The 23,579-nt window shown below is 49.3% G+C and overlaps 3 protein-coding genes across 3 annotated transcripts in view; 1 reads left to right on the forward strand and 2 right to left on the reverse strand.

The window, feature by feature from the left end:
• Nucleotides 1-17,046, forward strand: part of ptprq (protein tyrosine phosphatase receptor type Q) — a 31,042-nt gene extending 13,996 nt beyond the window's left edge. Inside the window, 40 exon segments of the mRNA XM_062460799.1 lie at nucleotides 101-229; nucleotides 325-471; nucleotides 853-1,016; nucleotides 1,224-1,752; nucleotides 2,016-2,177; nucleotides 2,508-2,687; nucleotides 2,935-3,042; nucleotides 3,137-3,418; nucleotides 3,564-3,763; nucleotides 3,765-3,846; nucleotides 4,270-4,390; nucleotides 4,544-4,698; nucleotides 6,118-6,263; nucleotides 6,420-6,588; nucleotides 7,889-8,215; nucleotides 8,297-8,572; nucleotides 8,702-8,853; nucleotides 9,024-9,165; nucleotides 9,426-9,701; nucleotides 9,939-10,328; nucleotides 10,507-10,625; nucleotides 10,743-10,929; nucleotides 11,234-11,475; nucleotides 11,959-12,028; nucleotides 12,240-12,398; nucleotides 12,599-12,848; nucleotides 12,957-13,030; nucleotides 13,137-13,236; nucleotides 13,338-13,466; nucleotides 13,740-13,784; nucleotides 14,285-14,311; nucleotides 14,434-14,515; nucleotides 14,790-14,880; nucleotides 14,985-15,061; nucleotides 15,262-15,396; nucleotides 15,488-15,613; nucleotides 15,770-15,915; nucleotides 16,020-16,155; nucleotides 16,328-16,451; nucleotides 16,608-17,046. Coding sequence (XP_062316783.1) covers nucleotides 101-229; nucleotides 325-471; nucleotides 853-1,016; nucleotides 1,224-1,752; nucleotides 2,016-2,177; nucleotides 2,508-2,687; nucleotides 2,935-3,042; nucleotides 3,137-3,418; nucleotides 3,564-3,763; nucleotides 3,765-3,846; nucleotides 4,270-4,390; nucleotides 4,544-4,698; nucleotides 6,118-6,263; nucleotides 6,420-6,588; nucleotides 7,889-8,215; nucleotides 8,297-8,572; nucleotides 8,702-8,853; nucleotides 9,024-9,165; nucleotides 9,426-9,701; nucleotides 9,939-10,328; nucleotides 10,507-10,625; nucleotides 10,743-10,929; nucleotides 11,234-11,475; nucleotides 11,959-12,028; nucleotides 12,240-12,398; nucleotides 12,599-12,848; nucleotides 12,957-13,030; nucleotides 13,137-13,236; nucleotides 13,338-13,466; nucleotides 13,740-13,784; nucleotides 14,285-14,311; nucleotides 14,434-14,515; nucleotides 14,790-14,880; nucleotides 14,985-15,061; nucleotides 15,262-15,396; nucleotides 15,488-15,613; nucleotides 15,770-15,915; nucleotides 16,020-16,155; nucleotides 16,328-16,451; nucleotides 16,608-16,645 — 6,494 coding nt within the window. The 3' untranslated portion in view covers nucleotides 16,646-17,046.
• A 4,459-nt stretch (nucleotides 17,047-21,505) lies between these two features.
• iqsec3b (IQ motif and Sec7 domain ArfGEF 3b) lies at nucleotides 21,506-23,003 on the reverse strand. Its single transcript, XM_062460800.1, has 5 exons — nucleotides 22,895-23,003; nucleotides 22,409-22,539; nucleotides 22,193-22,292; nucleotides 21,878-22,037; nucleotides 21,506-21,593 (listed from the first exon to the last, which is right to left on the reverse strand). Exons 1-4 carry the CDS (start codon nucleotides 23,001-23,003, stop codon nucleotides 21,955-21,957), a joined length of 423 nt encoding a protein of 140 aa, XP_062316784.1. The 3' UTR covers nucleotides 21,506-21,593; nucleotides 21,878-21,954.
• Nucleotides 23,004-23,112: 109 nt separating this feature from the next.
• ddx11 (DEAD/H (Asp-Glu-Ala-Asp/His) box helicase 11) overlaps nucleotides 23,113-23,579 on the reverse strand; it is a 5,048-nt gene continuing 4,581 nt past the window's right edge. Inside the window, exon 18 of the mRNA XM_062460801.1 lies at nucleotides 23,113-23,126. Coding sequence (XP_062316785.1) covers nucleotides 23,113-23,126 — 14 coding nt within the window. The remainder of the gene's footprint in view (nucleotides 23,127-23,579) is intronic.

The raw sequence follows: 23,579 nt of genomic DNA on the forward strand, positions 1-23,579 counted from the left end.
GGCTGCTACCATCTGAATATCTTCCTTTATAGCAACTCTGCAGGTTTGTCAACATTGGTCTGATTGAAATCCTTGGTCATAACGTGTGTGCGTGTTGCAGCCCCTGAGGACCCTCCTCAAAACCTCTCTGTGTGGAACGTGACATCCAGGTCCATCTCTCTGTCCTGGGACGCTCCCTCCATCATCACAGGGAGGTTCTCCTACGTCGTTTACCTCTATGGACCCATGGGTACGCGCTCACACACACACGCACAGAAACATACTGTCAAGAAATGTATGGAAATGTTACACACTGTGTACCTTTCCAATCCTGTGCGTTTCCAGGGTTAATCTTTGAAAACAGTACAGGAGACTTGAGGTTCATCTACTCTGGTCTGACCCCCTACACCAGCTACAGAGTGGATGTCAGGGCCAAGTCTGCAGGGGAAGTAGGTCCTGAGACACACAGAGATGTACTCACACCTGCTGAGGGTAAGAATACACACACACAGGGCTGTTTCTGTAGTATCTTTCAATGGTCACTTAAGGATATGTGTGTTTGTGACTTTGTTTAATTACCAGAAAACCCCACAAAGTTACTGTAATAAGCCCAACAAAAGATGTGCCTTGTGAGGACATTTTATTGGTATAAGGTTTAGGGTTAGAATTAGTGTGAGGGTTAGAATTGACATTAATAGTTGGTGTTGTAGGCTGACATTTAGGGTTCAGGTTAGGTTTCTTGATTAAGGGAAGGGTTCATGTTCAGATTAGGGGATAGGCATGACAGGATTTGGAATGGGACTGAACTCTGAGTTCCCACCAGGATAGCTGTACACAAGATGTGCGTGTGTGTGCATGTGCGTGTACGCGTAGCCCCCAGTGCAGTGCAGGATCTGAAAGCAGTAGCGGAGGACTCGGTGTCTGTGCGTGTGAGCTGGAGGATCCCAGCCCAGCCCAACGGCCTCATCACCCACTACAGCCTCCTGGTGCTGTCAGCTGGGACCCTGCTCCAGGACATCACCCTGTACGGACAACAGGTACACCTGCTGCGCGATCTGGCCTGCTACACCCGCTCATCTCATTGGAGATGACCTGGACAGTTTAATACGGAATTTATCAAATTTCTCAAATGTGTTTAAATCTTCATTTAGACAGTCCAAAGTGTTCTTGTCAGTTGTGCTTGTTGTTATCCAGTGTTAAGGCAGAGTGCACAGTACTGTAGTAATACTGGGCTGGTTCCTCAGGACCTGAACGGGACTGGTCTCTATGGCAATGCAACACCACCTCTAAATGTCTACAACAACTCTCGACGGAGTAAGAGATCAGCTGACTTCAGCTTGACCTCCTCGCCTCCTGCCTTCACGGTCACGCTCTCCGACCGTGCGCCCCCGACCAGCATGGCAGTATCCAGCCTCACCCTCAGCGCTTCAACCATTCCTAACCACAGCCTCAGCCCCACCCCTGACCGCAGGGTCACTACAAGCTTCCTTCCCAGTGGTACCAGTCTGCCCAGTATGGCGGCCAGGACTGGGACCAGCCCTAACTCCGCCTTCCCTCCGACTAGAATCTCTGTGACCTCCCCTTTCTCTGTGACCTCGGCACCCAAAGCCACGCCCCCACCTTGGCTGACAAACCAACCACAGACCAGAGACATGACCTCATACCCCGTCAGCCCCGGCCAGCCACGCCTCTCCACTCGCGCTGCCGTCACAGGAAACGCAGATGTGCCGACACACCCCTCCACACAGGCTGCCTCCACTCTCTCCTCGGGAGGTACCACAGCACTGTCCCTGCTCTGACCTGTCACCTTTAACATCCCACCTCTGACCTGTCACCTTTACCATCCGGCCTCTGACCTGTCACCTTTACCATCCGGCCTCTGACCTGTCACCTTTACCATCCGGCCTCTGACCTGTCACTTTTAACATCCCACCTCTCACTTTCCACCTGCTGTTGCTTTGCTTACTGATTACATGGGCGCTAGACGACTGTGCCCCTCTGGTGGTGCATCATCTGTGTGTGTGTGTGTTCTCTAGGTGTGTTGCTGACAGAGAAACTGGGGGATATGTTGTTGGAGCAGCAGTCCCACCTGGTGACTGGACTGAGCCCCTTCACTGAGTACACCTTCACAGTGACCGCCGCTACTGTCATGGGGGAGGGTCCTTCCACAAACACCACCGCAAAGACCCGCGAGCAGGGTGGGCACACACGCACACACGCATGCTAACTCACACACACACATGGTAAGTCACACACATACAAAGACATTCAAACTTACACACACACACACACACACACAGGCTAACTCACACACGCACACACATGCTAACTCACTCGCACACACGCATGCTAACTCTCACACACACACACTAACTCACTTTCACACTTACACACACAAATACACACATATAGGAGATCATCCAGTAAGCCACATGTTATGTTTGTATCTCAATCATATATCTTTTATCTTTTATCAAAAGAAATCGGTGGTTGTGTGAGTGTGTAAGTGATTGTGTGTGCTGTTTTAGTACCCAGCTCAGTGGTGGGTGTGTCCTACCAGAACATTAGCTCCACCTCCATCCTGGTGCGATGGTCTCCACCTCAGAGCCCTAACGGACTGATCACACACTACACCCTCTACGGCCAGAAACTATACATCAACCAGGCACTGCAGCGAGTCACTCAAAACACCAGCATACTGCTCACAGGTAATGATGGATTCATTTATAGCTTTTATCCAAAGCTATGTACGGGGGGATATTGAACCTGTAACTTCTTGTTCTGCAGTCAAATGCTCGACCGCAGCTCTATCACCTAATCCTAGCCAGGTTGTATTGTTAGAATGTAGAGCGAGACTTGGATTGAGATCTAAACACATTCTCAGTCACTTCAGATACACACGCGAATTCACACTTGAACACACACTCATGGGTTTTGTCTGTGTGTGTGCTCCAGGCCTGGAGAAGTACACTTGGTATAAATTAAGAGTGGCGGCGTCAACGGCAGTAGGAGAGAGCTCTTTGTCTGACAAAGACAACATCTTTGTGGTCACTCCAGAGGATGGTAAGACTTAAACACACACACATACACACCCTCCTCTGCATAGAAACACATGCTTGACGTTTCACCTCGGCCCCCCCTCCTCTCTCTGATACAGAGCCAGACTCCCCCCCTAGGAACCTGACCGTGGTAGAGACCACTCCCTCCACTGCCACTCTGGCCTGGTCCCCCCCAGTGAAGGCCAATGGGGTGATCCAACAGTACGAGGTCCTCTATGAGAACCAATCGTACTCTGCCATGCTGAACTCTTCCTCTGCCAGAGTGACTTTGAGCCAGCTGAAGCCGTCCTCCTACTACAACGTAACTGTCAAGGCATACACACGCCATGGACACGGGAACCAGACCTCCTTCCCACTGCGCATGCTGTCAGGGGAGGATGGTGAGTTCACACAAACACACACAAGTTTCCTGTTATACACTTTACTGTGAAAACAAGAACAGTCATCAGCATGTGCAAATAGGTGAACATTGTTTAACACCTGTCTGTGTGTGTGTGTATAATCCCCCCCCCCCCCCCCCCCCAGTTCCAGGCAGTGCTCCATACGACCTCTCCTATGTATCCGTCAGTCCCAGTGAGGTGAACGTGACCTGGAAGCCTCCACTGGTACCCAACGGGGTCATCACACACTACAGCATGCAGCTGTGGAACTCCTCCCACTACCTCAACCTCACCTCCCCCACCAGCCACGCCACCATCACCCACCTGAGGAAGTACGCCCGCTACCCGCCTCACCGTGCAGGCGCACACTCGCGTCGGCCCCGGGAACCAGACCAGCGATCCACTCAACATCACCACCCTGGAGGATGGTGAGAGGGGGGTGATGAGGGAGGAGGGACTAGGGAGGAGAGACCCGGGGCTGGGCTCGGTTCTGAGGTTTCAGGTGCCTGGTGGATCTGGTTGACCTCTGGAGATTAGCTTCTCATCAGTCTCCATCTCTCCCCTCCACTACAGGATTCAGGCCAGGGTGCAGAGGTTCAGCACAGTGCTGGACCACCACCAATAACCTTCTGTCTCTCCAGGTCCTGCTAGACAATGCTGTGTATGTTACTGTCTCTCCTACAGGGGTGTCTGCTGTGTTGCATCATCTGAAAACGTTTGCAGTCTTCCTCACCAACTTATGCAGTCTTCCTCACCAACTAATTGTTTTCTGTGTGGTGCACACTACTGGCTGTGTGTTGAAGTGTTCTCTGAAACGACCAATAGGAAGTGTTTTTCCCCCTACATCTCAGTCCCAGACACGCCCCCTCAGTTCCTCCAGGCCAGGAAGTTGTCAGACTACCAGGTAGAGTTGTCGTGGGAAGCTCCTCTAGAGGCCAACTCAGATATACTCTACTACTTGGTCAGAGTCTGGTAAGAGACAGCACCTATCTGCTTGTGTGTGTGTGTGTGGGTGCGTCCGTATGTGTGTGTGTGTCTGCTGTTTTGGATATCTGTCTGCCAAAGATTGGTCCTAAACAACATGGATTCTGTGAAAGATAAGAGTATTGTGATGACTCGTGTCAGGAATGAGACGTCAGAGCAGTGGCAGAACATGACAGAGACTGTGGTGGTGATCGATGTGGTCTCAGAGAGCCGCTACAACGCCTCTGTATCCAGCTGGACCCGGCTGGGGGACGGAGGGGTGCTCATATATATCAGCTTCACCACCACCGACACAGGTAACACACACACACACACACATATACACATACAGTATATACACGCTAGTGCACAGTGCCCGTGATGCTGTCAGTGACACATACAGATTTCTGGAATTATAGATAGTGCAGTGCCCGTGATGCAGCTGGTGATTACTCATATTTTTATATTCTTAAGTTAATATTTTTAGACATGTATATTCCTTTATTTTCTATTTAGCTACTTTCTATTTGTATTTATATCCCTTATTCCTGATATGCTAAGTGTGCAAACGCAACACAAGAGCTTCCCCTCTGGGATCAATAAAGTATTACTGATTCTGATGAGTCACTCAGTGGCTTTGGTACCTACACTGCTCAGATCACAATTGAAATTCTCAAAAGTACTTGTTCAACCTCCATATCATCTAGTCACTTATGCACATCATAAAAGCAAGTAAACTTTTTCTTTTTTTTACAAATTGCAAATGCTCTGGTACATTCATGCAAATGAATATGTAGCCTGCAGTCGTCTGCTGTTTTCTGAATCATCAACAGTTGATGATCAACTGCTTCTGTCATTTATATTGGTTCTCTGTTAAATAGTCTTATTACCCCCACAAACATCTAGATATTTAGATCATTCCATACGTCATATAGCACAATGGTTGAGCCAGTTGTCATAATTGTAGGCCTAATTCACCATACAGCGCTGTATGTACAGTTCTGCCTGGGGGCTGTTTGCTATGTTTACATGAACATTTGTATTTAATTCCTTTGTAATATGCATTGCTGTAAAATAGTCTTGTCTTCCTGCATTGCATCCACATAAATTAGACAACAACAACTGAAAGAACATTGTTCCTGTCGTATGCCTGTTTGCTCGCTATATCCATGTCTCTAGAAACTGACGAGGAGGCTAAAGGGGTAGGATTAGTGTTCTTGTCCTTGTACCGTTTGCGGCTTGTTTCAACACGGACAACCGGCCAAAGAGTACGTCTGAATCATCAAGTTTCCGACCCCTGGGCACAAATGTTTGATGGGCCCCTAGCCAACATGGTTTGGTGATCAGGCTTTTATTCTTTCTTTCATGAATCAGACATAGCATACTGGACATATATATACTATATATACTATATGCTCTTATTCATTTTGGAGGGCACTGTACCTCATTGGAAAATGAAAGGAACCATTGAAAGTAACCATTACAATACAACTTGACTAAAAGCCTTCAACTTTAAGACTGAAATGACGCCTGTTATTGTTAATGTACAGCCCTGTGCTAATACGGTAGCAAGGAATTGAAGGAAAATCTCTGCATCATCTCTGCTCATACACACACTTACAGATACACACACACAAATGCAGAACCGTAAACACAGTTATTAAGTATCACTGTTTACTTTTTATGGACCTTAATGTATGGTGACAGCTGTTGTCCCTGTGTGTCGTCTCCCCCAGAGCCCTTTGACCCCCCTCAGAATGTGTCAGTGGTGAACGTGACCTCCTCTGCTGCCACTCTGCTGTGGAACCCCCCCACTCAGCCCAACGGCATCATCACTCACTACACCATACAATACATGGACAACACCACTGAGAAACAGCAGGTGAGCCTCACGCAGGACTGGACTGTGTGGTAATTATATTCAGCGGTAATGGAGTGATCCCTCTCACCCTCTCTCTCTCTCTCTCTCTCTCTCTCTCTCTCTCTCTCTCTCTCTCTCTCTCTCTCTCTCTCTCTCTCTCTCTCTCTCTCTGTGTAGAGAGCCCCAGTGTCTGTGCTGGCCCCTGGGCCCCTGGGCTGGCTGTATTCCTACCGCCTGTCTGGTCTGTTAGGGGGCAGTAACTACAGTCTGTGGATGACCTCCAGCACCATACAGGGAGACGGAGGGGTCAGGAGCGCCCCCCTGACCATGCTCACTCCTGAGAGCGGTCAGTCTCTCTCCCTCACACACACACTGAGCAGACATAGACACAGACTGACAAACAAAACCTGATTAGTCAGTTATACGGGACGAACACACAGACCCACCTGACAGATCCAGAAACAAATCGATATGGGGAGAAAAAAAGGGGGTCTCCGCAGTTTTTTCCCAAGCTCTTGATAAAATCACGTAAAAACTCTGCGATTTAAAGGTTTGGCTTTCTGCTTGTTAGTGGAAGGAGACAACTGTCAGTCAAACTGGCTCTTTTTGTCCTTCTGAGCTCATTGTAACTCAGAGACAACCAGTTTGTATTTCCTTTTACTGAACAGGGGAAAATGTTATAGAAACCTGTGGTTCCAAAATAGCACAGTATTGTTTACTGTAGGATTGTAATACTGCATTTCATAGTCTGAGTCTTGTTAAGTACTGCAGGCCTATGTTGTAATTAACGTATAATAAATTCTGGTCCAGACGTCAGCCAGTGAATATCAGACAACTAACGAGAAAAGCAAATATGTTTTCATCTTGTATCTTTTCCAAGTTTAGGCTGCAATTATTATTTTTCAAAAGATTTTTTATGTGATTTTGGGAAAAATTGTGTAGACTGCACCCATGAGCAGGCGACTGTTTAGAACTCTTGTCTCTGTTTCTAACTACTGCCACTGACTGTGTGTCTCTACCTGTGCTCCAGCCTCACTCAGCCAAGCCCCGGAGCTCCAGACCACCCTGCGTCTCGCGCCCAGCCAAGCCCAGCAGGGACTCACATCCCTGGGCTCAGACCCGCACACACCACCCCACTTTCCTCCACTCACCCTCTATAGTGTAGAGGAGAAGGGGGCATGGTCAACCTTCTCTTCACTTTCCCTTTCTCTTGTGTTGGTTGATCCTCAACTACACTTCCTAGGCAGGCTTAGGGACCAGGGGAGGGGCCAAGTGGATGAACGCAGGAAGTGGATGTGTTCGGGATGAGTATCTGCTCTTGTGAAATGTCAACTTTCTCAACTTGATCTTTCTTTTTGAAAAGTCTCCTTCCTCAACGTTTCCTGGTTCCACTGTATAAATGTTTGTAATTATGAATCTGCCCAATATTCTGACTGTCTGACAATGATGATAATGACAATAATAATGATGATGATGATAAAGATCATTACTGCACAGTTTAATGGCATGTTTCTCCTCCTAAGGGCCCAGTGTGTGTTTGTTCCATGGATCAATGTTGCTAATTTGCTGTTTACGTATAACTCCGTAGTACCAGTACTAATGCTGCTCAGTCCTGGAGAGTAACACCACTCCCCTCCTCCCCCCAGTCCCCAGTGACCCGGTCCACAACCTGAGCGCCCAGATCTTCAGCTCCACCGCCATCATCGTCAGCTGGGACCCTCCCCAGGAGCCCAACGGACGCCCCTTCTACCTGCTCACCCTAGAAGAGGCAGGCCACATACCCGGCCCCCCAGGACCCAACGCCGGCCCCTCCCTGGTCAACAAGACCATCACCAAGACGACCACAGACAACGTCTTCCTCTTCACCAAACTCAGGAAGTACTTCCCCTACGTGGTTACGGTTACTCCGGCAACCGGAGCCGGCCCGGCCCACAATCACACCAGCACGCTGCATCTGAGGACGGACGATGACAGTGAGCCCTCTATCCCGCACACACACACACACATGCGTACACACACACACACCCCTAACCCCCCCCCCCCCTTCTCTCCAGTCCCTAGTTCTGCCCCAGTGCTGGTGTCCAGCAGGAATCTGTCCTCGTCTTCTCTGTATGTGGCGTGGCAGCGCCCCCTGGAGGCCAACGGAGAAATAACCGAGTACCTTGTCACTCTGTTTGGCCCCGGAGGGTCCAACACCACCCAGACCCCCAACACCACCCTCACCCTCACCCAGCTCCAGCCCTACACATCCTACAACCTCTCCGTCACCGCCGCGACGCGCAAGGGCTCGGGCCCTGCTCTCCTGCTGCTGCTGCACACTGACGAAGCAGGTCAGATCCCCACGGTCACCTTTGACCTCTGACCCCCCTCGCCCACTTCATCTACCCCAAATCCCGAGCCTGATCCTGCCTCGTTGTCACCCTCCATATTGTGTGTGTGTCTCTGTGTGTGTGTTTCAGGGCCGATGTCCCCTCCAAGGAATTTATCCATCTCTAACCATACTGCCTCCTCTGTGTGGCTCAGCTGGGAGCCCTCATTGGAGCCTAATGGAGTGGTCACACACTACGGCTTCAGGATCCACGAGCTCAACACACAGACAGTCTCATACCAGGTACCACACACACACACACACACACAAAAACACACACTGGGCCCAGACCACCAGTTCAACTAGGAATGGATTTCATGTGATTGTGTGTGCTCTCCTGTTGAAGTGTACCTCTTGTTTCCGCTGGTGTGTGTGTGTGTGTGTGTGTGTGTGTGTGTGCGTGTGCGTGTTAGAACTCCTCAGGTCCGTGGACGGCAGCCCACCTGGCAGGCTTCAGGCCTCACAGCTCTTATGAGATAAGTGTGTGCAGCTACACCAGAGTGGGCCATGGAGACCAATTCAGCCTCGCTGTCTCCTTCACCACCAACGAGTCAGGTGACAAGCGAGCACACACCAGCAGGATCTCACACAGACCTCACAAATGAACACCAAGACAAAAAATATCTTGGACACATTTTTCGTTTACACCTTTTGATTCCACCTTTTGATTGTGTGTGTGTGTGTTTTCTGTATGTGTGACTGTTTTCTGCATATGTGTGTGCATTTTCTGTATGTGTGTGCGTGTGTTTTCTGTATGTGTGTGTGTGTGTTCTTTCTGAATGTGTGTGTGTTTTCTGTTTCGTATGCGTCCCCAGTGTCCGATGCTGTGAGGAACCTCTTGTGCTCAGGGGTGAGCTGGGACTCAGTACAGCTGACCTGGGAACCCCCCACCAACCCCAACGGCCAGATCCTCTTCTACCAGATCCAGGTGGACTCCCACACACACTCCCTCACACACCAGGCCCCCGCACCCCAGTACGTGGTGAGTGGCCTCCACCCGGATGAAGAATACACACTCACTGTGACGCCCGTCAACTCCGCTGGCCCTGGGGAGAAGATCAACTGCACTGCTGACACACAACCTGAGTCAGGTAGGGTTCCTGGACATTGGTATTACTGCCTAGACACTGTGGGGTACTGTGTACACACTGCATCTTGCTACGGTGCTGCAGTTAATGGAGTGTGTGACCCTTCATTACATACTGCTCTATCCAGCCCTGCTTGTGTGGGATCACTTTATCTACAGGACACCACTCCGCTGTGCTGTAAGATGTCGTGTGAACTTGTGTTTTCCTCTGCTCCCTTCTCTCCCGGGTCCTCTTCTGCAGTTCCAGGTGTCCCTCGGTTCCTCAACGTGTCTGGGGTCACGCCCACGACTGTGACCCTGCGCTGGGCTCCGCCCCTCTCCGCGTCGGGCATGCTCACTGAGTACCACATCACCGTGGAGCTTATTTCCACCACCTGCCAGTCAGACGGGAGCCCAGGCTCCGGGACACACACGGCCCCCGGTGGTGAGCCTGGCCCCACTCTGGGCCCTGGCTGTGTGGATTCCAGGAAGGTGGTGCCTGTGAATGGTTCTGGTGGTTCTGGGGAGAACCCGAGCGTGACCCTCCGGTCTCTGGCCAAGTACAGACAGTACCGCTTCAGAGTGGTGGCGCTGACCAACGCTGGGGAGGGGGAACCCACACCCTGGAGCTCCACGCGCACACTGGCTGGAAGTACGCACACGCATACACACATACAAGAGTGCAGGCAGTACGCATTTCAAATTGTCCCCAAACATTCTGTCGAAATACACTGCTGTGATTTAAAACGGTTCACTGTATTTATGTGTGTTTATGTCTCTGTCCCTGTTTCTGCCTCTGTTTCTCCCTCTGCCTCTGTTTCTCCCTCCAGACCCGGACGCCCCTCCTAGTGCCCTGGCGGTGACCCCCACGTCTAACAGCCTCCGCATCCAATGGGACGCTCCCGCGGTGCTCTCTGGCCCCACCTCCTATCTCATAGACATCTTTTCTGTGAGTCACCACACACACAGTTCAGTTCCTCTCTAACAGACACACACACCCTCACGCACTCCATCGAATCTGGAGATACAAATCAAGTTGTTGTTATTGGGCGTGGTCCTGTCTCAGTTGGATAGCATATGGGTCAACCGCTCTCTGGTCCGCGCTCCCGGTGAGATGAGGACCCTGGTGGTGTCTAACTTGACGGCGTTCACTCGCTACTCTGTGACCGTGACCGCGTTCACGGGACTTGTGGTCAACGCTCGGACGGACGGGAAGGCGAGCCCGCCCCTAATCATCCGAACTCTGGAGGAAGGTTAGGAGCAGACACATGCACAAACACACAAACACACACACAGGAATGACTTTGAGGTCTGTGAGTGTTGACAGCAGCACCTCTCAGCTTGTTTATCTTCGTGAAAGAATTCCCATATTGACAATATTATGTAGGCTCCTTTGAATAGGTCGATTCTTGAGAGTACTCTCTGGAATTAGTTCTTACTCTCTTGCTCGCTTCTGGCTTTCATTTTATACCCTCTCCCCTTTTATAACCCTCTCTCCCTTCTATACCCTCCTCTCCGTCTCGCTTTTCTCCGTCTCTCCTCCTTTACTCCCCCCAGAGCCCAGAGACCCCCCCACAAACGTGACCCTGCTGGTAATTCCAGAGGAAGTGACACGTGTGTTGGTGAACTTTGCTCCCCCCGAGGAGCCCAATGGGAACATTAGCTCCTACACAGCCCAGGTGTATAGCCAGGGTAAACTGCAGATGACCATCAATGACCTGGTCGTGGTCTACCACAAGAACCACACCCTGACCGCTGTCATATATGGCCTGAAGGGAGGACTCAACTACAGCATACGGGTGAGGGTCACACTCACACACTCACACACACACACACATACACAAACACATAGTCACACACGGACACAAAAACAAACATAAATACATATAACACATACACGCAAACAGACATTCATGTAAGGGCACACACAAACACACAGGCACATGTGTGTCCATTCTGGCACACGCACATCTCGACACTGACTCACTTCACTGACCTCTTTGGACCCCACAGAGTTCTTAGGACAGCAACTTCCATGCTCCCCTCCCTCCCTCCCTCAGCAATGTCATTCCTTGTCCTCACTCATCATTGTCAGTGCCTTCCTTTCATCCCCTCCCTTTCTTCTCCTCCGTGTCTCTCTCTCTCTCTCTCGCTCTTTCTGTCTCTCTCCCCTCCCCCTCTCTCTCTCTCTCCCCTCCCTCTCTCTCTCTCTTCCCCTCCCTCTCTCTCTCTCTCTTCCCCTCCCTCTCTCTCTCTCTCTCTCTTCCCCTCCCTCTCTCCAGATAGCAGCAGTGAATGGAGCAGGTTTAAGCCCCCCCAGCCCAGAGGTGAAAATCACCACAGGGATCAAAGGTAGAGTGAGGCCCTGTTTAGATCCTGCCACGTCTCCATACTGCCTCCGAGCAGACCTGACACAGACCATGCTGACTGGCCTTCTGCTGACTCAGGGAGCCTTGCTTACTCATTCATGTGTGGCATCATCATATCTGATAAAGAATCTGCTTCTGTGTGTGTGTGTGTGTGTGTGTGTGTGTGTATGTGCGTGTGTTTGTGTGTGGCTAAGCCCCTGCCAAGCCCAGCAGCAGACCGCAGGCAATGGTGGACCGTTCTGGAGTTGCCATAGTAACCTCCAGGAGCATCAGCATCCTCATGCCCCACTGTTACTATAGCGATGACAATGGGCCAATCAGTAGTATCCAGGTCATTGTGGCAGAGTCAGGTGGTATGTTGTTATACTCACTCATTTATGTTAGTCATTTGACATTACTGTGTCTGATCACATCATACTCAAACACACATACACAAAGTTAGAGATGGTCAGAAACACATAGATGTTCAAATGAAGCAAAGTGGTGAAAGGGATTTGAGCCTTCAACCCTCTGGTGACTGGATGGCCTCTGGCCCATCTGTCCTTCGTCTCAGTGATGGACAGCAGGAATCTGACCAACTGGCAGAACGCCTACCTCCATCGTCCAACCCCCTACCTGACGGACTCGGGCTTCCCTAACCCTTCGTGTGCCAGGGACGCACCGCCGGACAGGAGCGTGTTCGTACGAGACGGTGGCGAGCGTCTTCCAGACGTGTACGTGATAGGAGAGGACGACCACTGTCTGGCCGAGGAGAGGACGGACGCGCTCTGCAATGGACCCCTCAAACCTAACACTGTCTATGTGTGAGTACACACACTCACACATACACACACAAACAGCTCTTAAACACAACTAGTCCATTTAGATGTTCAGAGCTGCCTCTAAGCTGTGTTGTGCTGCGTGTTGGCCAGATTTCGATTCCGGGCCACTAACATCAACGGACAGTACACTGACTCGGACTTCTCCGAGCATGTCAGAACGGCAGGTATACACACCTCTTTGAACCCCACAGAGTTCCCTAAAGACAGCACACTCGATAAGTCAACGAAAGAGAAACGAAGGAGAAACATGTTTCTCTCTCCCGAACACAGTGGATGGGTTGTTGACCCGGGATGAACAGATCATTCTGGGCGTCCTCCTCTCCTTCTTCCTGGCTGTGCTCCTCATCCTCATCATCTACGCCTCCGTCAGGTAGGAGCTCTCTCACGCGGGGACACACACGCACTGATCACACCCGCCACGCCAGGCCCCCTGGGTTCCGAGTGATTGACGTGTTCCTCTTCCCATGGCAGGATTCGCCAGCGCCAGAAGGAGGGCGGGACTTATTCTCCCAGAGAGGCGGAGATTATTGAGACCAAGTTTAAACTAGACCAGCTGATCACTGTGGCAGACCTGGAACTGAAGGAAGAGAAGCTACACCGGTCAGTTGTGTGTGTGTGTGTGTGTGTGTGTGTGTGTGTGTGCGCATGCGGCTAAGCCCCTTCCAAGCCCAACAGTAGACCGCAGGCAATGGCGCACCGTTCTGGAGTTGCCATAGTAATGCAACTTGACTAATACGCTCTGAACGTATCTATCTCGCACACACAACAACACGTCCACACTGCTGCTTTCATATGATGGCCTCCTGGCTTTGCCTGAGACCGCGCACAAAGCTACGCTAGCTTTCTAACCCCTCACCCACGCTCTCTCTCCAGGTACTCTTCTTTCTTCTTTAGACGGAAGGAGATATTTGTCATCCAGTAAGTTTGGGTGGCACTGTGTGTGTAGCGTTCCACTGTGTGTTGCTGTTGTGCCGTGGTGTCAATAAGTCCCCATGTACGTGGGGATTGCACTGTTAGTCTAGCCCTAGATCAAATAGTCAGTCACTTCATCCATCTCTAACTGGAGACCATTATTAGGCAGGGTATGTGTTCCTCACAGTCAGAGATGTGTGGTTTGATCCCTCTTTCATTACTGTGCTGTTGTACCTGTGTGTGGATGTCAGGCTGCTAGGAGAGTGTGTGGTTTGGTGTCTCTGGCAATGCTGTTGGTTGAGGTGGAGTGAGCTATGTGAAGCGGCCTTCTCTGTTCTTGCTAACTGTCACAACTAACCAGACTAGCCCGAGTTTCTTCCTCCTGTTGTGTGACTGTAGTTGTGTCTGTGTTTGCTGTGTCTGTTAGCCGTGTCTGCTGCTAACGATAAAGAGAGTGTGTAACTGTAGTCTGGTTCTTACCCTCTTCTTTCTGAACTCTGTTCCAGGCTTCTCAGTTACAGGAAGTCCCTCAAGTAAGTTATCTTGCTGCTAATGTGCACACTGAGTGCTGCTTAGCGGTTATTGGCTTCATGACATGTCTGTTCAACCTGTCTCGTTTTGCCTCCCTCTCCCTTCCCTTGACTCTCTCTCTCAGACCGGTCAATAAGAAGTCCTTCCTGCAGCACGTGGAAGACCTGTGTGCCAATGACAATTCCAAGTTCCAGGAGGAATTTTCTGTACGTACTATTCCAAACTGTGTGTGTGATTATATACTGTACAGTAGAAGATTACTTTTCATAGAACATATACAGTACAATACCTGCTGCTAGATTCGGTGTCTGTGTGTCTGCCTGTGTGTGTGTCTGCCTGTGTGTGTGTCTGCCTGTGTGTGTGTCTGCCTGTGTGTGTGTGTGTGTGTGTGAGTGTGTGTGTGTGTGTGTGTGTGTGTGTGTGTGTGTGTGTGTGTGTGTGTGTGTGTGTGTGTGTGTGTGTGTGTGTGTGCGAATGCAGGAGCTTCCCAAGCTGCTGCAGGACTTGGCGACCTCAGATGCAGACCTGCCCTGGAACAGGTCCAAGAACCGCTTCACCAACATCAAGCCATGTAGGTGGACCAGGCCAAGACTGCTGCTTAATGCTGTCTCCTTCTGTGTGGATGTCTAGTTAAGTACAGAACACACACAAACTCTCTCTCTGTTGGCTCTCCAGACAACAACAACCGTGTGAAGCTGCTCTCGGAGCCAGGCATGCCCGGGTCGGACTACATTAACGCCAGCTTCATCTCTGTGAGTTTCCCTGGCAGCATAGCAGCTAACCTGGGGGGTAGTCAGAACTGCTGGCATGAGTTAGCCTCTCCTACCATCTGTGAGCATCGGACACCTCTACATCTGTGTGTTTTGGCTTGCGCACCTTCACCTTCATTGCTTTCTCTCTCTCTATATACTGTATGTCTCTCTCTCTTTACTGTCTCTCCCTCCGTGTGTAGGGCTATCTGTGTCCTAATGAGTTCATAGCTACCCAGGGTCCTCTGCCTGGCACTGTGGCAGATTTCTGGAGGATGATTTGGGAGACCAGGACACGCACCATCGCCATGCTCACACAGTGCTATGAGAAGGGCAGGGTAAGACGTCTCTCTGGGTCTGGTGGAGGAGGACTATCCGATGCCAGTTCCCTCAGATCAGGGGTCACCCTGTGTGTGTGTGTGTGTTCAGATCCGGTGTCACCAGTACTGGCCGGAGGACAACAAGCCGGTGACAGTGTTTGGCGACATCATCATTACCAAGCTGACCGAGGACGTCTACCCAGATTGGACTGTCAGAGCACTCAAAGTTGAAAGGGTAACTCTCACACACACACACACACACACAAACACACTCATGCAACTGCACACACTCTCACAAACTAGAAATCTAGCTCACGACCTCTTGAACTGATTGCGACTTCCTCCTCCTCTCTACTCCTCCTTCCATTTGTGTGTGTGTGTGTGTGTGCAGCATGGGGACTATATGGTGGTCCATCATTTCAACTACACGTCCTGGCCAGAGCATGGGGTCCCTGAGTCCAGCAGCACTCTCATCCAGTTTGTCAAAGCCATTCGGGCCAACAGGCATGACAACACCACCATGGTGGTACACTGCAGGTAGGACTGGACTGCACGAGGGGAACTGGAATTGAATCTGCGCCGATACTGTGGTGCCATGACCTGAACGTGTGTGTGTCTATGTGTGTGTGTGTTGTGCGCAGTGCTGGTGTGGGCAGGACAGGTGTGTTCATCGCTCTCGACCACCTCATTCAGCACATCAGTGACCATGACTTTGTGGATGTGTACGGACTGGTGGCAGAGCTACGCAGTGAGAGGATGTGCATGGTACAGAATCTGGTGAGTGCATGCGAGTTAACGACACACACACACACACACATACACACACAAGCCTGTCTCGCACTCAAACTCAGGCCTTTCTCACCTTTCCCACACACAAGTCAGACGTCATTTGGTGTTCGACAGCAAAATAAAATTGTTCAGATATGTGTTTGTGTGTTTTTTCTCTCAGGCACAGTACATGTTCCTGCACCAAAGCACATTAGACCTCCTGAGTAGTAAAGGGAACAGCCAGTCCATTTGGTTCGTCAACTACTCTGCCCTGGAGAAGATGGACTCGCTGGACGCAATGGAGGGTAAAGCAAACACACACATTCACGCTAACAAAGCAAACACACGTTAACACTAGCACCCACACATTCACACAAGCACACCCACAAACGCACACGCATTGACACTAACACACAAACAAGCCTGCACACAAACACTCACCCTGTTCTTGGCGTTTGCAGGTGATATTGAGCTGGAATGGGAGGAGACCACCATGTAATGACCGACACATTTACACCTGGTGTCTGATGAAGAGACACTGAGTCATAGGGCCAAAAAAGACCCTCAAATAGACCTTTCCAGGTAGGAAGGGGGAAAACTTGGAGAGATTGGGGGAAAAGAGACAAAGGGAGAGACCGGGGGTAGGAATGAAAGAGTGAGAGGCAGAGGAGAAGAAGAGTAATGAGACCAGAGCTAAGCCCCAGACCAGTTCCAGAAGAGTCTAAACAACAGCTTCTCTGCAACCGCCCACACACAAGTCCTCACCAATGGAAACACAGAGAGAGAGAGAGAGAGAGAGAGAGAGAGAGAGAGAGAGAGAGAGAGAGAGAGAGAGAGAGAGAGAGAGAGAGAGAGAGAGAGAGAGAGAGAGAGAGAGAGAGAGAGAGAGAGAGAGAGAGAGAGGAGAGAGAGAGAGAGAGAGAGAGAGAGGAGTGGAGATGGACACAATCATTTGAGGTGAATGGATGCATACAAGTATCTTGCACTAGTCATTTCACTATGTATTACATTTGGTTATTATGTTTTGTCAAATAAGTTATTCAGCCAAATATTGTTTTTGTGTTGGTTTGTTCTATTGTCAGGGTGTTTGAAGTATTCCTGTCAGAGTGTACAGTATATCTGTTTTGATCAAGAAGTAAAATCCTGTATACTATACTGTACTGCTGTATTACTATGTCCCTATCATCTCCCTCTGCCTCCTTCCTTTCTATACTGTGAATGGGAACTATTCTGTCTTTACACACACACTACACGCACACACACACTCACAGTCAGGACGCAGTAAAAACTACTTTATTCTTTCATTCTCTTCAAACATAAAACTTTATAAATACTGTATTCCATAGGTAAACACTCTCATCTTCTTATAAATATTCTTTATAAACACTTTGTGATGGTGCACAGGTCACTGTTAGTGCTTTACAGTAAAGGTGGGAGAGACTGGATTAAATTCATGACAACCATCCATAGGGGAGGGGGGCATGGGAGAGGAAAGGGGAGGTGGAAAATGACCAATCAACTCAACATGCCCTGAACAATGATACAGTTAAAATCTCAAATTCCTGCAAATCATGCTGTAGAATACTGTAGCAAATGAAACTCCAACTTAGTAGACAAACTTAATTGGGTTGATAACTCTTAAATCAACAGATTTTCAAGATAACCTCACATATGGGGGATTTTAAATGTATTTTGGCAGCTTTAATGTGTGTGTGTGTTTGTGTGTGTGTATGTTTGTAAATTGGTGTGTGAGTAGGTCTGTGTTTGCAGTGTTACATTTACTGTACAGCATAGCCCTTTTCACACCATTAAAGAGCATCATTGACATTACTATCATGTCATACCTGTAATATGATCAAATTAATGGTAACAAAACTGCAATATATAAAATCTGCCTCCTTTCCATCTGTCATGGCAACAGGGTATACATCTAATATTTATCTGTATAGCTCTTTTCTCTATTTAAACTAGATATTCTCTATACAACTACATACATGTCGATACACACACTGGCACTCCAGTCACTGTATATATTCAAACTATATCACCGTAACAAGAAACAATATACTCTGTGGTGCAAAAGATACAAAAATGAACATCTGTGTTATTTTCCTGGGTCAGCTCCATAGCCTGTACTAATTCACTGCTCAAAATATTATTACAATATTCAGGTTGACTTGGGGATTGTACTGAAATCATTTTATAGATAAATAAACATACTCTGATAATGCAACAGTCAGTGTTCTAAACAATAACATGTATCTGTCAATATTTTTATGCTCAGTGAGTGTGCCGTGTGTGTGTGTGTGTGTGTGTGTAACATCCCTCTGTAACATGCAGTCGTTTACAGAACATAGCAGGTGACTGGAAGGGACCATAAGAGATACTATAAGAGGTGAGATTAGGTAACCCTGTATGGAACTAGATTGTACAACATTAATCCCAGGAGTACTCTCCCAGACTCCAGATTAAGCATAATCCTGGAATGAGAAGTGTATTCAATGGAAATCCCTTATTCACAGTAATTAGTTCAGAATAGGCCAAGAAAAAAAACCCTATTAATGTACTGTAACAGTTCAGGACTGAATCAAATCAGGCCCTTTTCAATGTCTTCCGTTAGTATGCTAAATATACAATGGCTTAATGCTCTAAACCCTTGGGAAGGGACAGAGGATAGGAGATATGTGGTAATGAGAAGCACATTTTATCCTGAGCTCTTAAGCATCTAATTCTACAGAGATTCTGAGTATCAGCTATAACCCCCGCATTAAACTCTCACACATACACCTCCATTCCACACTTGAAATCCACTCACATGTTGAATAGGAAAAAAGCAATTCAGATTGCGATGGGCATGTGTCACACTGCTCACTATCTGGATTCTACAGGGGAGGAGTGGCTGTGGTTTTAGCCAAACAGACTCGAGTCCTTCAGGCCCAGTGACAGAACAGGCCCATGTCCTTTATCCTGGATGCCTGGCTTTGGTCCGACCCCTCTCACCCCTTCTGAAGCTGCCTGTGCAAGTCTGTCTGGCAGCTTTTTACAGTCATTAACACACATCACAGCCACACTGCGTGCCAAAGAAAAATGTTTTGAGGTGCATAAACGGGTGGGAATCACAAGGTCTTGTTTACAAGTTAATGTGTGAGAGAAACAGACAAGACGGTGTATTCAATCTTAGAATATGTGCAGATGCGAGATTAGAAAATCGTCTTTACAAATGTTTTTGAAAACGACTCGATATTCAAAAATACTGATTATGTGATTAGACTTACGTCTGAATTCTCTGTATTATTTTAATTCCTCATCTCCATTTTCTTCTCAACCAACCAACTTCATTTTTCATTTAAGTCCCTTACCCCCTTCTGCAATATACAAGTAATTGTATGTATTGTAGATAAGAGACTCCTCTGAATGGACCATCAGGAAGTTGGTAATGGAAACTGGGAATTGTAGTTTTGTCAGACGATGCTGCGGGAGCCGCTGGAATTCCTCCTCCTTATTGGGTAGGGCAGAGTGTGGTGGAGGGGCATAGGGAGAGTCGGGGGGGCAGAACTGGTGGGGGTGGTTATACGGGGGAGGAGGCGGGGGCAGGGGGGGCTGGGGGGCCGTCGCCCTCCCTGACATGCACGGGTGTGGACATAGCTGATTGGATCAAGCGGTGGGAGGTAGGGCTCTGGGCTGAGGAAAGCCTCCATCCGCCCTCGCCCACTCTGGTCCACGACGATGACCTTGACGATCTGCTGGCATTGAATGAGTGTCTCTGGGCGGAGCTCCCCCAGCTGGCCGGGGCTGTGCAGGGCTGGGGGGGGCGGCAGGGCCGAGCAGTGGATTCAATTGCTGGGCTGGGCTCAGCTGTGGTATGTCTGCAGCCTGTTGTGAATTGACACCCTAGTTTAGAAACAGTCAGAGAACGCATGAGGAGTTACCAGCCTGAACGCAGCCTCTACGCAGCCCTCTGGTGGGTTACACACTCACGAGCATGCAGGCATGCAGGGAGGGAGCGCATGCAGATGCACACACGCACGCCAGCCCAGATTCATACCTAGGTGGAAAGGAGAGTTTAAAGTGTGTGTGTGCTAGCACAGTAGGAGGGAGGAGCGAGTGGGGTAGTGGGGAGTTGACACCGAGGGTGGGGTGTCGCCCTGACACAGTTATATGCAACTCTGAAGGACAGAAGGGCAGGTGGAGAGAAAAAAGAAGGGAGAGAGGAGAGAAAGAAAGAGAATGGATAGGAGGGAGGGGGGGAGGAATTCTATCTTTACTCTGGGCATTTGTAGGAAAGAAGCTGGATTGGATTCACAAAGACACACGTAACACATACACAGACATACTGGATATAGCATCAAGCTAGAGAGTGGCAGTGGAGATGGTTTTAGAAAAACCTTCTGGGTCTGATTGTAATTTTTTTAAGGCTGGAAGACGTCTGATGAGTTAGCGGTGCACTAAAAGCTAAAAGTGGCTGATGATGCAGTCATGAGGCTCCACTAGCGTAGGCTGTAAGCAGTTAGCTGATAACTAATAGTGACTGATGGAGGGAAGCCCTTGCAGCCAACACCGTCCATAAAGCACACTCCAGCCAACCAACCAGGCAGTATCATATCGACCCTTCGACCATTTCCCCAAGCAGAAATCTAATATCCAGGAAAATCAAATATGTGGTGTAACTGCCTGAGCACACACAGTTCATTTCAGGTCACTGACAAAGATACACATGAAGCACACGCTACACCCAGATCAAAGCACAAGTCTACCAGAACATTTATGCGCACACTCAACACACACAAACACAGAACACACACCTACCTGGTGAGTGTGTGTCACTCACCTCCACTGTGTTGTTGTTGTTGCCTGTCTTCTCATAAGTGTCCTGCTGACCTGAGGAGAGAGAGTTGAGGCTGAGGGAATCTCTCTCTGTCTCACCATCTCTCTCTCTCTCTCTCTCTCTCTCTCTCCTCTCTCCTCTCTCTCTCTCTCTCTCTCTCTCTCTCTCTCTCTCTCTCTCTCTCTCTCCTCTTCTCTCTCCCTCTCTCTCACTCTCCTCTCTCTCTCTCTCTCTGTCTCACCATCTCTCTCTCTCTCTGTCTCTCTATCTCACTATCTCTCTCTCTGTCTCACCGTCTCTCTCTCTCTCTGTCTCACCGTCTCTCTCTCTCTCTGTCTCACCATCTCTCTCTCTCTCTCTCTCTCTGTCTCACTACTATCTATCTGTCTCTCTCTCTCTGTCTCACTATCTCTCTCTCTGTCTCTCTGTCTCACTATCTCATTCTGTCTTGTGTTTCTCCCATCTTTCTCTCTCTGTCTCTCTCTTCCCTTTTTCCCTCCGTGTTGTGGAGGGTGTGTGTGGGGAGGTACCTGAGGAGACCCGTGTCCTGTGTGGGTGTCCAGCTGGCTGCCGTTGGTGTGTGAGGAGTGAGGCTGGATCCCCTGCTGTCTCTCCAGCTCCCCTGTACAACACAAATATAAACCCCCAAAAGCCATGACCTCTATCCTCTATCTCTGTCTCCTTGCCCTGTGCGCATCACGTGTGTGCGTACGTGTGTTTGAGCGCGTTGCATGTGTTTGCATGTGTGTGTGTGCACGTGTGTGCATGTGCGTTGTGCACGTGTTGCGTGTCCGCATGTTTGTCTCTGTGAGTGTGTGTGCGGCGCACATGGACGTTCTTCGCGGGTCTGCCTGTGCGTAGGTGTTAAGAGTGTGTGGGTGTTTGCATGCGTGTATCCATCCTCACATTGGATGTGGATCTGCTCCATCTCGTTGACCTCGGTGATGGACTCTCGCAGCTCCTCGGCAAACTTGCGCAGCTCCTCATCCGCTGGGGGAGCAGAAACTCACCAGCTGTTTCTTCTCGGAGGTGAAGGGGCTCAGCATGGTGATGCCATGAGCATAGCCTGGACAAGGGACACACATCATCCAACACACACACACAAACACTGTTAGTCCCCCAGAAGGAGGAGGAGAAACTACCATACATAAGTGATGTCATACATAAGTGATGTCATACATAAGTGATACAGGAGAGAGTCTGAAGTTCTGTGTGTCTTACATTCATTGGAGAACAGATGGAACTGCATGCCCAGTAGACCCATGGCTTTGCAGAAGGTGTACGAGGCAGATGTTTTCTTCTTGGGACACACCTTGAGGATCTACACACAACACACACACACACACACACACACACACACACACACAGAAAGAGAGTCAGTTGGGAGGCGCGCAGCTCCAGAGAGAGGTGCTAGGTGTAGAGGATGAGGGTGCTCACCAGAAGGAGGTCGTTGAAAAGGAAAACCTCTCTCTGGTGAGACGACAGCTTCTGTTTCTGAGGCTTGTTGACGTCTGACACTTCAACAGGCGACAGCAACACACCAAGCGCCTGTGGGGCACAGACAGGATCTACAGACAGAGAAATAGGAGGAGGAGAGAGATAGGACACAGACAGATTGAAATAGAGGAGAGAGACAGGGAGAAATAGAGAGATAGGAGAGAGAAAAGAGTGAAAGAGAGGAGTGAGATAGAGGAGAGAGGAAGGGAAGAGACAGAACAAACGTATAGAGAAGAGAGAGACAGGGTAGAAAGAAAGACAGAACAGTACAAACATATTAGGACAAAAAGAGAGAAAATAGAAAGGAATACGAATGTTTTTCACCAGTACCGGCAAATATATTGAAAGAAACATGAGTGTTTTTCACCAGTGCTGGTGAAAAAAGAAAACACCAAAAAAAACACACACAGACACACGAATACTCACGGTCTTTCATGCCGAGTATCGACTGCTCCACGCGGCTGACGTAGGTCACATGATCCTCATTGGAGCGGAGCTCTCTCTGTTGGATCCTCTCATAGATCCCAGAAACCATCTCTCTGGGATATCAGCCCCATCATCTACTCCTGAGGACACACACACACCCTCAGTGAATACTACTGTACACAAACTACAGACACACAAACACACACCATCAGTAAATACTATTGTCGATAACCTATAGACAGCACACATCCACACCAGACACATTATAAAGACGGCACAGGTTGTAAAAGCCCCTGGAGCACAGCCCCAGGGTGAAAGTCTCCAGTTGCACCACTAGAGGGAGTGTGTGATGTGTGTCCCCCTGGGAGGCTTCACCCAAGCCAGGTAGACAGACACCAGCAAGTCTAAGGACAGTGTAGCCTTCACCTCAGCAGTCCTCAAGGAGAATACACCCCCATACTAGAGCTGAAGGGCCATCAGGACCAGAGCTAGCAGGGGCATTAGTCTTAGTTCTCTCAAGGTAATCTCTCCCTACAACTCCATTAAGTCCCCCTCCGACAGCTGTCACTCAGTATGGGGAGAGGATGTGGAGGTCTGCACTGATGATGAATCCTCTAGCCATCAGACCAGACCGTTTTAGAACTGATCTCTAACCAGATGGTCTCTCTCTCTCTCTCTCTCTCTC

The sequence above is a fragment of the Osmerus eperlanus genome, chromosome 5 (assembly GCF_963692335.1).
Source record: "Osmerus eperlanus chromosome 5, fOsmEpe2.1, whole genome shotgun sequence".
Lineage (NCBI taxonomy): Eukaryota > Metazoa > Chordata > Actinopteri > Osmeriformes > Osmeridae > Osmerus > Osmerus eperlanus.

What these genes read in the sequence shown, in the direction of transcription:
- iqsec3b (XM_062460800.1), bottom strand. Translation starts at nt 23,003, where the DNA reads ATGGTTTCTGGGATCTATGAGAGGATCCAACAGAGAGAGCTCCGCTCC. An exon ending in GATACTCGGCATGAAAGACC is followed by an intron (nt 22,540 to 22,894) that starts GTGAGTATTCGT and finishes CTCTGTCTGTAG; the next exon opens with ATCCTGTCTGTGCCCCACAG. An exon ending in CCATCTGTTCTCCAATGAAT is followed by an intron (nt 22,038 to 22,192) that starts GTAAGACACACA and finishes TCCCTTGTCCAG; the next exon opens with GCTATGCTCATGGCATCACC.